The sequence below is a fragment of the Corapipo altera genome, unplaced genomic scaffold (assembly GCF_003945725.1).
Source record: "Corapipo altera isolate COAL_440 unplaced genomic scaffold, ASM394572v1 0, whole genome shotgun sequence".
Classification (NCBI taxonomy): domain Eukaryota; kingdom Metazoa; phylum Chordata; class Aves; order Passeriformes; family Pipridae; genus Corapipo; species Corapipo altera.
This window is the reverse complement of record NW_020884872.1, coordinates 41,085,951-41,100,330: the sequence shown is the minus strand read 5'-3', so window position 1 is coordinate 41,100,330 and position 14,380 is coordinate 41,085,951. Positions and strand designations below refer to the sequence as shown.

The 14,380-nt window shown below is 34.8% G+C and overlaps 1 protein-coding gene across 4 annotated transcripts in view; it reads right to left on the bottom strand.

Annotated features, from left to right (window-relative positions):
- Positions 1–14,380, bottom strand: part of UGGT2 (UDP-glucose glycoprotein glucosyltransferase 2) — an 86,248-nt gene that overhangs the window by 30,651 nt on the left and 41,217 nt on the right. For all 4 annotated transcript variants that reach the window (XR_003527962.1, XM_027645275.1, XM_027645286.1 and 1 more), the window contains 9 exons: positions 12,363–12,498; positions 10,665–10,796; positions 9,133–9,297; positions 8,576–8,699; positions 8,390–8,488; positions 6,228–6,322; positions 3,514–3,720; positions 2,084–2,215; positions 12–139 (listed from right to left, as the gene is read on the bottom strand). Coding sequence is in view for 3 of the 4 variants with exons in the window: in XM_027645275.1 (XP_027501076.1) it covers positions 12–139; positions 2,084–2,215; positions 3,514–3,720; positions 6,228–6,322; positions 8,390–8,488; positions 8,576–8,699; positions 9,133–9,297; positions 10,665–10,796; positions 12,363–12,498 (1,218 nt within the window). In the remaining variant the exon portion in view is untranslated. The remainder of the gene's footprint in view (positions 1–11; positions 140–2,083; positions 2,216–3,513; positions 3,721–6,227; positions 6,323–8,389; positions 8,489–8,575; positions 8,700–9,132; positions 9,298–10,664; positions 10,797–12,362; positions 12,499–14,380) is intronic.

Genomic DNA, 14,380 nt, shown 5'->3' with positions numbered 1-14,380 from the left:
GAGAATTTTACCTTTTACTGCTGTTTCCCATCTCTTTGACAAGAGCTTTAATCTTCTCCGCTGAGGTACTGTATGTTATCTTTTCTAACAAATCAAAGTCTTCTGCATAGAATTCATTTTCATCTAAAGGACCCAGTACCTTAGATAGAGAAAAAAATGTCATTAAGTGTGGAATGTCCCAGTACTGTTCCATTTGTAAGTAAAAATACATTAAATACATAAATATTTTAAATGAATGCACGATATTCAATATGCAACCCCCATCCCCATACATTTCAATATTGGTAACTATAAAACACTAAACTTTATAGTAACCATGCAGAATTAGGTTTTTACAGTTAATTTTCAATCACAAAGAATACTTGCAATCGAAATATCCATGCTATCTTTCATTATACGTCCCTTTGTAAAGGAATACACTACTTAGAAATAACAACTCTAAGTTTAAGAAGTAGTTCTGTTAGGTACATTAATTTAAATTCAAATTTCTGTCTGCCTACTACACTCTTTAGTTGTTTAATTCTGTGAGCACAGTCTTAACTTCTCAAGGCTTTCTATCCATTCTGAGTGGAATGTACAGAAAGGAAGAAAAAAGCAAAGGATAAGAAATGCAGAATAAGAGACAAGATACAGAACTACTGTGTTATTTTGGTGTCTGAAGGAAAAAAAGGTGCCTTGAAGTTTCAGAAAATAGCTTTGAGGATGCTGTTTGGATTTTCTACTCAACGTCTACCAAGCTAAATGGACCCAAGTCAACTTACACAGTGCCCAGGATGTAGAATGTTATGATGTAAGTTTGGCGTTGAACGCCCCTCTCCCAAAATTCAACTGCTTCCTAAAAATGAGAGGTTATGTAACCTCTCTGGAGTTATTTCACTTTTGACTGTTTATCAGTATTAATGATATATGAGATAGATGAAACCACAGTGTGACTATAAAATACCATGCTAATTTTGTAGAAGTTATAACTAGAAAAAAATTTAATTTGCTCATGAAAACAAAACTAAAGTGCTGAAATAGCTAGGACAGAAGTGAAGGATATCCCATGTCCTTTTTTTAAAGTAATCTTTTAAGCGAAAACACACTTTCAGACGGAATGTACATTATCAAATTTATCCAAGTATGTTTAGGAAACCTATTTCCCCAAAACTTAAAATATGACATTATTTGAGCTTTTTAGGCATAGAAAACAGTAATAATAATTTATAAAATAACATTGCATATTTAGCTATGGGGGAGTTGACACCAAAACAGCCAACAATTATTTGTGCTTCATCAACAGAAATGCTTTCTGTGTGTTTCTTAGAGGTGTTTCAGTTGCATCTCAGAAGCATTTAGGATGCACAAAAGCAACTAAAGTCACAATTTAAAGAGAGGTTCCAGTAATGAGATCCCAAAACAGTATCTCTTTCTTTCTAATGGTGGAGCAATAAACAGAAAATAGAAAAGAGTAAAGGAGTAGTCTGTACAGATTTTATTTACAATGTAAGATATTGACTGTCATTTAACAAGTACTAAATATTGAATGCAACATTGTATCTTTTAAATCACAGTTCACCTACAGACACACTGGAGTTAAGGTTATTGGTTCCAGAATATACGTATAAGAAACAAAAAAATTATTATACTTTTATTTGAATATTAAGAATTAAGAATATAAAACAACTTAATATTTATAAAAAATGTGGTGTTTTACAGCTTGAAATACTAACCTAGACAATGTAATTTATATATATTTATTTATGTGGTATAATGTAGGTAAGTTCAGGATCAAAATTTATTCTTAAATATCATAAATAATAAATCAGATATTAAACCATTTAGAGAATTTTGTCAGATTAACTCTAAAATAGCTATGGGAATTACACACATACATAGCAGTTTCAATGGAATAGAGCTGATGAAAAAAACAGGAGTACAACAAACTAAAAAACCCCAAAGGCAAACATTCATACCATTCTCTAACTATAGGATGAATAACTGGGAAGTTATTATAGTGCATTTTCTTTAGCTTGAAACTGAAGTTCCAGGAAGAAAAAAATTCCTACAAGAAGACTGAGTGATGAATTACTTTCTTTCTTACCCTGCCATTGCTCATAACAGCCATTTGCCCAGGAAGCAGTTTAAGAACCTCCTGGCAGAACATCTGGTGGGTTTTAATTAAATCCAGTCCTAAAGTGTTGTACTTCTTCTCAAAAGTATTGCCATCCATTCCCTAAAGCAAAGGTAAAGCATAAGATGGTGGAATGATTCAGCAAAAATAAATTTTGTAACAGATGAGGTAATCAAAGATTTTCTCTAAGTTATGTGGTAATGAGAAATCAAAGCAAAACAACCTCAACTTCAGTGTAAGGTCTCACAATTAGCTAGAGTTCTGTTTTTACCCTGGGGCAACTCTGAATAACCACGAGAGGAAAGCTGAGCCTGAGGGTAAGCACTTTTTCCACAATCCAGCACACAGCTGCATGAAAAATAACATTTTCTGTTAACAACTGAACTATATTCTCACTTTTAGGAAAAAGATGTACAAAAAATCCATAATACCCCGAAAACCTAACTGTCATTCATGTGGCCACTGGATACAACTTGAATATGTTTTGGGGAAGCCAACATCATCCAATAAGACACACAACAAATCCATGTCCAAAGTGGGGAAAAATGTCAAAACTTACACTGGCACTGTGCCTTACCTGTCAAAATTATCATGCTATATTAAACTCTCCTGATATGTATTTCTTCACTAGTAATATGCAGACCAAGCAAACAGATTCATTCAGATACAATTAATGTATCAATAAATAAAACAAAATAAATTAGTAACATGCCTGCTTGATTATTTACCTTTATGTCTTTCAAAATCTATTAAAGAAATAAAAGCATGACTCAAAGCAACTAATTAATTTTCCAGTATGTTGCCAGAGAGTTCTCTTAGTCTTGCAACACCTCCTATTTAGAAAGACGACAATTTATAGCTCCTTCTGAAACAAAACCTGTAGTTAGCAGCTGTTATTTGATAACTCAGCTCCACTCTACATGAGAAATTTGAAATCAGCAACATTCGTATTTTAAACCAATGAATTTGCATAAAAACACAGCAGAAAAAGTTGGCCAGAACTGTATAATGCTTCAGTCTGTGCCAACTACTGCTCACAACCACAGCAGCAGCAAAAAGTTACTTCTGAAGTCTTAATTCTTGAAAAACATTAATATTGTAATTTTAACTGAGAGCTATCAAAAAAAAAATCAACAATTAAAAAATAAACTATTTTGGTTTTGATTATCCAGTATCTGTACTTTCTATTTTTCAGTACTCTTGCTTGACTTTAAATAAACTCTTTATTCTTCAACTGCATAAAAGTTGCCAAAAATCCAAAATTTCTGCTTGAGCAGAAACTGTATAAGGGTTATAAGCTTAGTAACATTTGGCCACACTTGTCACTCTCAGCCATGCCCCCTTACAATAAAATATATGTAAAATGAAAAAGAAAGTAATCTAATTTAGTTTTTACTCACTGGGATGAGGAATTTAGTAATTTTAGTTCCAGCAGCAAGGGATTTTGCTGTCTCTTCCTTACTGAGTTTACTCAGGAAACTTTTTAAGTTGCTGTTATTTTGTGTTAGAAAAGCAGACAAAATTCCTCTTGCAATGGCTGTGTTAGATTCCTTTATTTTTGATGAAGGATTGTTCAAAATCCCAAGTCGTGTATGACTGCTTGTTTTCTGCAAAGAAAAATACAGAATAATAAGCACATTCATTTACAGTTCCATCTGCTGTTATGTAGTGTATTCATATCTCTGTGAAATGAACTTAAGTATTTAATTTTCTTGCAGCTATTTGTCTTTAGAAAATATACTTCAATGCCTTAATATAATTCATAATTTCAACTAGGAGTTAAAACATGATTAGTAAGGATTTACCTATTCTGTAATACATATTTTAAATAGAAGGGTTTTTTCACTAGAACAATTGCCTTTGAGCATTTTGCAGAAGCGTATTTTTAACAAAGGATATACACAAGTGTTCATTTACAGACTTCAGAACTGGTTTTGTAGATATTTTTCTGTTTTTCAAAAACTATCAAACTAAGCATAAAATAAATGCAAGCAAATTTATCCACTTACCACTTTAATCTTAATCAGAAGAAAAATCTTTCACCTGCTAAAGTCAGTGATGCCACTCAGATTTTATCAGAGAGCATGAGGATTCTAAGGTAGGATCAAATAGCATCACTAACTGAAGAAAAGGTAAATGGACTTTACTGCAGTAAGGAATAAAAAAATAAGTAGTGCAATCACTGGTACTCAACACACTAAACTTTAGCAAACTTTAAATTGCAGCCCTCGAGAAAAACTTTGTTAAAACAGTTATGGTGTCCCCCCCCCCAGTGCAGTAAAAGATGTTGAAATGCTGGAGAGGCTCCAGCAAAGGGCTTTTAAGATGGTCAGAAGACTATGATGAAGCACTGAAGAACCTGGGCTTGCTCAGTCTGGCAAAGAGGAGGCTACAGGGGACTCTAATAGCAACCAACTGCTACTGAAGGGGAACGAAAAGTATGACTGGGGCCAAATCCTTCTTGGTAGCAGCAGAGTATAACAAGGGGTAATGGTCACAAATTTTGGCCTGGCAGAAAAAACTGTACTAGGAAGGCAGTGCAACACCAGAGCAAATTCTAAAGGGAGGGGACAGAGTTCCCTCCTTGGAGATTTCCAGGAATCCTTCAGACACACCTACAGCTGACCTGATTTAATAAAGGCAATAATCCCACTCTGAGTGGGAGGCTGAACTGGATGAACTCTAAAGGTCTCTTCCAGCTAAGACATCTCTAGCTTTTTTTTCAAATGAAGTAAAAATATATTTGGAGTTTTCAAAATAGTATATATTAGTTGGAATAGTTAAAAGTGAATTTCCTTCAGCCACTTTCCCACCCAGATTCTTGCACGTTTTCTTCAAATGCTGACGGCAAGTCATGAGCAAGAGTTGTCTGTGCCAGTTCTGCAACTATCAGAAATTCTACTAGACCCTGATTTGACAGACAAAAGGGACTAGAAAGGAGAACCTCCATACAAATCAATGGACTTCAAAAAAATACTGGTTCCATTTTTTTTGTCATGACACTTGAAAGTCACTAGATCGAGCAGTACAGGAGGTTTATGTGAATCAATGTATGAATTAGAATGAAGATAACCAATTAAACTGCTGTTGCATTGAAGATTCGACAAACCTTATTCAGAATGGTTTTTTCTAATAGTTTTTTTTTCCTAGATTCTCCTTACTAACACATGGGGACCTGCCCAGGTAGTTCTCAACTCTCGGTTGGGAATATGGAATTTTTCCTCTGCTGAAGTGGCGGGCAGAAAACGAAACTACAGATGGAAGACATGTCAAGCTTGGGTCACTGATCTAGCAGTCAGAGAAATTAAATGTTTTTCTGTAACAAGGACTTGTACTGAATATTCCTCTTTACGTTTTTTAAAGCCTCTCTAATACATACTTGTTATCACATGCTCTCTGCAAGATACCAATCTTCTAATTCCCTTAGGGTGGTTCCTATTTCATTCCTGATTGGAAAATGTAGATGCTTTCCCCATTTCAGTTTAAGCACTCTCCTAACCTGATCCGAACTGAGAGTTTTTCGTCATTTATATTCACGTGAGACATTTATACTTCATAAAGTATATTTACATATTTGTATTTTAGACGTTTATACTTTAAATCCTATTATTAATACAGAAGAACTTAAAAAAAAAGCAAACTCATGAATGTGGATGATCCTCCTAACATATTAAAAACACACACACAAAAATTAATCTGTCTTTGAAGCACACAAACAGTACATGAAAAAATGGTCACTTCATGACCACAGTTATGCCATATAACAGGAGAACACTGCATAATGGCTCACATCAACAGGCAGTATCCTAAATTCCTTGGCCCAGTTCACATGCTAGGCTACCTGATGGGAGAAAGTCTGTAACTGGGAAGACATTGACCCTTTTAGTACACAGTGTCACAGTTTCTCTCCTGTGTCTTGAGCCCATGAACCAACCAAATGATCATTTCTGTGGGGGAGTTGGCAGAAACAAAAGCACAGTCTCTCAAATATGCACCTGACCCACAAAAAAAATGTTGTTACACCTTTATGTAGCAGTATAATTATTGAATGTGCAGAGTGTTGTTAAGAACATATTCATAATAATTAATTTCATAAAACCTGCTAGAAACTCACCAGGCTTTTCAAGGCATTAGAAAGCAGTCGTCTACCAGATGGTTTATCAAAATCAGCAATAATCCAGATAGTAACAGCATATACTGTGTCTTCATCTGAAAATTAAAGATAATGCTGCATTACTTTCTGGAGAATCTTCTCACAACTAATGAATAATGAATTAATTCTGTTTGAGATTTCAAAATTTATGTGTATGTTTGACTGCTGACTTCAACTGTAAGACTAATCTTTGCCACATCAGAATCTTTTGTTCTCTGAATTGAAATAAGATTCTTAGGAGGTAATTTACCATGTTAATAGGACAAAGTCACTAAAAGAGCCAAGCCATTGTTGCAGCACTGAAACAAAAGGGCCCTAAACAATAAGACAGCTCCAATTAACAAGATCTGCTTTACCACAGGTTACTTCTGAACTTGGATGGAGGCTGCTCATATAGCCAGAAATGAGAAGAATTAAGTAGTTACAAGAATGTATAAACTAGGCCAACCACTTTCTCTGGCAGCAGAGTCCTTCAACTAAATGCTGGAAAAAACCTTCTGGACACAAATGGGAATACTAATAAATACAGTCCAAAGAAAGTAAACTACTGTGTAAGTGTATTTGCAGAAAATTTCCTATTTTCCTGCTTTGCAGTCTCCTGCTCTTTACTTGTCATAGAAGAGGAATGATATGTGAAAAATTCTGCAAAATTATCTGTAGAAGAATATCAGTCTACCCAGGTCTATCATATATCCCCTAAAAGGTAATACATATAGACAGAAATTTTCAAAGGTTCTGGGGAGATTCTAGGAAGAGGTTATTGTTAACTCTTGCTGTGGTCTAGAGAAACATACTGGGGACAGAGATAGGAAATATAGATTCCAGCTTAAAGGTTATGGGCTTTACACAAGAGATCTCAATCTTACACAGAAGCCTAGAATTGAAAGTCAGTCATTTGACAGCTAGCTGGGATGTCCCTAGGGTTGAAGCCACAGAATCAAATAGAGCCAAATAATTGTATTCTGAAGAAATTTAAGTATTTGGCATTTACTTCTGATAACAGAATAAATAGAAACTCTGTAAATATTACATAAAAAGAACAGCACTTTGTTAACATGGTTATTCTGTCTCTTGATGGACTGGTTAAGAGCAATTGTTAACTGTTACCTCCTAGAAGTAAATAAGGTAAAATTCCATGCAGAAATATGCCCCCTCTGTTGTAATTTCCTCTAACTCCAAGGGAATGTACTTTTATATGCAATAAGAATGTTTACATTAAAAAATACTTCAAATGTACACAAAAAATTGAGTTTTAATAAATATAAAATGTATCAATGAGTGATAATATCATAGAATCATAGAATCAACTGAGTTGCAAAAGACCTCCGAGATCATCAAGTCCAACCCTTGATCCAACACCGCCGTGGTTACTAAACCATGGCACTAAGTGCCACATCCAGTCTCATCTTAAAAACCTCCAGGGATGGTGAATCCACCACCTCCCTGGGCAGCCCATTCCAATGTCTGATTACTCTCTCCGTAAAAAATTTCTTCCTAATATCCAACCTAAACTTCCCCTGACAGAGCTTATCAGAATATATTTTATTTCTTTTCTACAAAAAGACAATGCTTCATATAGGAAAAATTAAACCATCTAACTAGGCAAAAAATAAGAAGATACTTATGCTAATAAATAAGATATAGAATCAATTATTCTTGAAATTACAGATATGCCTAATTTTGGTATAGATATTACAGAGACTATATATTCTGCATTTGATAATGCTGCAGCTAAGAGTCACTTGAAAACTGAACATCCTCTAACATTCTCAAGTAAAATCATATTAGTTTGAAAACTGTGTTTGTTTCCAAAGCTGAAAAGTCTTGCAAAGTTTTTAAATTTCATGTTTGTGAAACAAAAAACAACTAGCCAAGACATCCATCCCATTTCAAAACTAAAAATTTGAAAATAACTATCCTGTTAATTATAATTTATGCTTATAATATTAGGATGTAATCTGGCTCCTTAAAGAAGGTACTAAGATATTAGAAAATGTAGTTGTTTACATGCAATCCTTGGGATATTGACTTATTCAGGATATTTTACTGGCAAACTTCAACAATTTAACAATGTAATACCCATATACAGATAGACAGATAACCCATATAGGAAACTAATATACCCTTTGCTGTTAAATACTTCATGTTGTCTGAAATTACAGCACTTTTATCTTGTGAGTCCAAAAAGGAGAAAGTAGAGAAGTCTTCCACATCAAATGGAACTGCAAAACGTAAAATGCAACATGTTAAACATTAAAAAGAAAAAAAAGAAAAATCATAACAACAGCCAATCTGAGAAAAGTAGTTACCAGATGTGGGTCTGAAAGGTATGTATCTTCTTTCTGCTCCAAGAACAGTGGGGTTTATACGGGAAACTATGTTTTTCTGGTCCATAAGAAAATCTATTGCATTCATGTGATCATTTAGCAAACCCTGCAGTAAGAGGAAAAAAATTAAATCTGTACTTTTATAGTTTCAAGACAAAGGTCAAGTATTTGTACAGTCTTTCAACTGAGCTTAAAGCTTCTATATACACCAAATTATGGACTATGTCAAGTCAAAACCACATAAATTATATCAAACAGATAGTATTTCAAAATATCAGATGCACATTTTTCAATGAACAACTGCAGTATAGTCTCCGTTTCTGGTTGAAAAAAACAATATAATTACTATATGCTCAGTTGATCCTTCAGTCTTGAATAATTTAAATGTACTGTTTCAAAACCATGACCACAAGTTAATGTAACAATGTAACTGCAGGTGTGCTATTATTAATTTCAAGCCATCTCATTATAAAAAACTTAATAGATAAACATGACTCAAACAATTTACTGCCAAATATTTCATCTTGCCTTGTTCATACCATGAATACCGCCCGCTGGAAGAACTTGGTGGCATCAATAATCCTCTGAAGAATAACTGTCTCTAACTCTTCAACATCCATCTCGTCTCTATTAAAGGGCACGCCATTAAACAGCACTTGAGGCAATGGGCCCAGGCCACTCCTTTTATAAAAGGTTGCTCCTGCCTGATCACATCAGAAATATCACAGGATTAAACAGACTGTGGCTGACTGTTGCAAAAAATGAAACTAATATCAAGAGAGGATGAACTCTAATCTCCACGCACTCTTCACTGTCACACCTTCTCCTGAGTAGCAGGGACAAAACAAGAAGCGTTTGGAAAGCACAGAGGAACAGATGGGACTCATTTCTCAAACAGAATGACAAAAGAAATCATAGCTCTGTATATGGTGTTTCAAACTTGCTGAGAAATATTCTTTTATTTTGCTTAACATTCTTAGGAAAAAAAATTAAGCAACAACATTAGAGAAAAACCCTGAGACAAAGGGTTTTTTTCGAAAGTACCCTAAAAAAAACTCAAAAGGCTTTTACGTTCATAAGTGAAGTCTTATTTGATGAGAAATCAGAACAAGCTGATTTTTCCTCAAAGTTAGAAAATTCAGTGAGACAAAGAGAAATAAAGATGTATTGTAAGCAACTCTCCCTTCTTATATTCTGCATCATTTCATGTTTTCTTGCAATACCTATGTGTTCATCTTTCTGTCATCCCACTGTCTCCTCCCTGGTCTTCATCACAGTCTCACTGTCCCTGCTTGTACAGGGGATTTCTTCCTGGTGGCTGACTACTTTTCTTTCTTTAATATTCTCTGTGGGAGACTTTCTTCTCCTAACTGTACCCACTTGTTTCCAGGACAGATTCAAACTGCCCTTCCACACAAAGCCTCTAGACTTCATCATTCCAGTGAGGAATAAACAGTGTAAGGCATACAGCACCCTTTTTTCTGGCTGCTCCAATACATCTTTTTAAAGAAATATAATACACATTAGATAACAAATTTTAAAAGGAAATAAATTAAATGGAGTCAAAACCACAAGACTGTATGAACAGCATGGCTGAAGACACACAGAGGAAAAAGGTATTTTATGTATGTTTTAGCAGAAAACTGTCTACTCAATTACAGACAAAAATGTCTTCTCTACAGCCTTTAAATAAAAATCCATAGCTGTCTTTCCCAAAGGATATTATAACCAGAAGGCAGAATTAAAGAAAACAATGATCCGCCTAGAAGACAGGTTTCAGCTCTTCATCCAGAGACAAATATAATTTCTATCACATGAGAGACACCCCTTGACATGACTACTAAAAAAAAACTACTTGTGCTCCTGAATGCAGCAGGTAAGAGTAAATTTTCAAAATGAGAGTAGTAATGTAGAAAACCCTGCAGCATTTCCATTAATGACTGAATGGTGGCTGAAGAAAATGACTCAAAGGTGCTGTATCTACTTACTTTAACATTTAGCAATCCTTCAGCTTAGCAAATACATTAAGTTGTACACTGCAGTATCTCTTACCACTTGGCTCTCAACATACCTTCCTCCCTTCATCATGTTCAGAATGAACACCTAGTATACTCTGAATATCAGCATTGGGGTATTCACTTCTAAGGACATCTTTCACATCATCTACTGTTAGAACACTTCCATCTCTCACTTCATGGTACATCTGTAAAAATTATAACAGAAAGAAATTAAGAAAATGTGGTGAATTGTCAAACATAACTCAATAAAATTAATAAAAGTATATAAACAATAAAGTTTAATTTTTTTATAATGCTCTAGCAAATTTTGTATCAATATAATTTTATATTGCTGTATTGAAGTGTTTATATTGCTTGAGTAATTATCACCATTGCTCATATGCACAATTTTACATCAGAGCACTATTCTGATTAATGTATTATTATACCTTTAGTCTAAATCTGAAGTGGCAAAGGAAATACACTTATGTGAGCTGAATGTGAAAGGTTATTTCTCTCCACTAATTAGAGAAGCAATCTAAGTTCTTTCAATAAACTACCTAATCATGGGTAGTTACCTGAATCTATATGGGATTAATCCAAGCCTAAATTAGTCGGTGATACTTTTTCCTACAGTAATAATTTTTCCTTTAGAAATGTTATTTTATTTCATAGAACAATATTTTATTACTTTCATTAAACATACAATAGAAATTTGAAGTGAAAAATCTTCAATCCACTTCTTTTCAAATGAGGAACAATACATTTTCCTCTACAGATCTGAGTATCTCAAACTTGTACTTTATTGATTATATTTTCACGATCTTTTAATTATATTTATCATTCTCTCCTTTTTATATTATGAAACAAAGTAAAGAGAGGAACACAACATTTTAAAAAGCACACTGTAAATTATATTTTGTGATTCTGGTCATGGATAATTGTCACCCATGCACATCAGTTCCCTAACATCTGTGGATTTCTCTTCCAAGGTATTCCTAGTTACTTTAATTTCTTTCATCTTAAGCTCTCTAAGTTTATCCATGACATCAGTTTCTAAGCACTAAACAGAAAAATAGAAAAGAAGTGTAAGTAAAAATGTTATGCATTGATACCATATTCTCTAATGTAATTTTTACCTGCAGAGCCTTTACATTGACTGCTCACTTTATTTTCCTCCATTCATCTCTCACCTCTGAAATTCCTGTCTTTACAAGAACCTGCATTCTCTCACAAAGAAAGCCTGTGTCAAGCATTAAGCTGCAAGCCTGGAGCGTCTCTATGCTTTGTACATTCATGAACAGCTCAAGCATTATCAAAAAAAAAAAGAAATTATCTTACTCTGTTTCACTTTCTACGTTGGAGAAAAAAGAAGGGTTTTTCAAAGCTGACAGGACTACCAAAGTGATATTAAAATCCCTGTACTCCAGAAGATACAGAACACAAAGACAGGGCCATCACATTAACACAAATAATAGAGAATAATTTTTCATAAGAAAATACTAAAAGCTGCAAGGCATGTATTGAATTTTTTATATTATTGAAGACAGCCTGTTGATAGGTAAAATGAAAAGAGGAAGTTGGTTTCTGGGGAAGGAAAGTATTTCTGCAAATAATAGAATATTAATGCTACACATGTTTCTAACATTTCCGTATAAAGTAAATGCATACATCTCATGTTATCACAAGGTAGCAAGATCCTAATTGTATTAAAAATTAATACATTTTAATAAAAAAGAAGAAAAAAGGTGATTTCTTGTGAAAGAACTAACCTTAATTATTGAGGTAAAGGCCTGAAAGGTGTCATATTCCTCCGCAATGTAACTAAAACTTCTCCAAAGAGCTATTCCAGCATCTTCATTTCCATCAATTTCTTCTTTTGTATTTAAAATGAAAACAATTCCAATTCTATGAACAAACAAAAAGAGATCATACATCTCAAAACAATATCCGTTTCACACACATTCTAATACCAACACAGAAGAATAAGATGTTTGCATTTAAGTAATCTGCCCAACACTTAGTGATGAAAACCCTGTACCTAGAGATGGCTGAATACCTGCCTGTCCAGGGGAAGTGATGAATGAATTCCTTATTTTGCTTTGTTCGTGTGCATGGGTTTTGCTTTACCTATTAGTCTTTATCTCAACCCACATGTTCTCTCACTTTTACTCTTCCAATTCTCTATCCAAGGAGCAGTGACCCAGCGGCTCTGAGGGCTTTAACTCCAGGCTGGGGTAAAACCACAACATCCGGAAAGCCTAAAACTCCAAGACACTGATGTGAAGATCTTGTTTCTCAGGGGAACAAAGACTTTGAGCGATGAGACAATCTGGTCAAACGGACTGCAAATAGTGGCATAATGACTAAAGCACAAAGTCTTTCCCAAACTAAACACCCAGGAGAGAGAAAACTGAAGATATTTGAAGTTATATTCCCTGCCAAGAACACATAAGGATCCTTCTGGTCTCTACTACACTATTGGAAAGGAATTCTGATCATTACAGTCCATTCCACATCATACATGATATAGGAAAAGGACACGAAAAATCCTTCTGCTGAGTCCCAAGTGACAGAGCACATCTATGTCCATGGCTAGAACTTATGGATTCTGAAGAGAAAAAATATATGCCTCTTCATGAACATAGTTGTTTGCATTAAAAGATGAAGACTGGGAAGATGGATTCTGCCAGTCATCCAGAATTTTGTGAGTCCAAAGCCATCAGAACCCTTCTAAACATTTCCAAGCCTTCCCCTCTCTGCTATCAATAAATTTTCTTAGAAGTGCAACACCAGCATTTTAACATGAAAGCTGCTTGTGTAATGGGAGAGAGCCATGAGGAAGAAGATGGTAAAAACCAGATACTTTTATGAATCAGAAATAGAGATATTATGCAAAACTTCACTGCACTCTGGGGTAGCATGTAGTTTTCCAGAACACATCCTTGAATTATTCTGAGCATCTGCAGCTAATTCTATACATACTAGATCTGCAGCAAAATCCTCTGCCTTTAGCTGTCACTTGTCCCAAAACAAACCTAACAGGCCACCAAAAGGCTGCTCCTTGAGAAATCTCTATGGAAGCAGCAATTCAATTTTTTTCTCCTCTGCATTTACTTTATAGCCAACCTAGAGGTAGAGATGTCTCTGGCTGCCAACCTGCAACCAAAACCATCTAATAATGTGCAAAATGGCTTACACAACCACAGCCATCTATGAACTACAGTTGTATAAGCTGCTGCCTATTGATGACCACACATATGACAGCACTGGATGATGTCCCATATGCAGCAGTTGGCTGAAAGATCGAAATTTATGCCAACTATAGAAAAGAGGCAAAGTGCAAGGCATAACGAGAGAATTACAGTCTTTCTAAAGAACTATCAGAGACCCAAATCTGGCTCCTGCTATACAAAACACCGCGCATCTTGCAAGTATTTCCACGAAGCGTACAGCTCTGTCATAGCTGCTACAAGAACATGAGGCACCTACTGGTCCCATGATACATGAGAGCTACTACAACACCACGACCATCTGCAAGGCTGAGCCCATGCTTCAGTGGACCTTCATATTTACAATCAGTAGGTTGATAGAGGAAGTCAGCTTTTCATTTAGACAGCCACTTTGCATTAGATATCTTAAGGCTATTAAAATGAAATCTGTCTTATCAGTATAAAATCATTTAAGACAGGTGTTCAGGACAATCAGGTGTGCATCAGATCACAGGACAGAGGGATTAAGAAATACAGCAAGTTTTCTAAAAAGATACAAATAAGAATCAATGCATAAA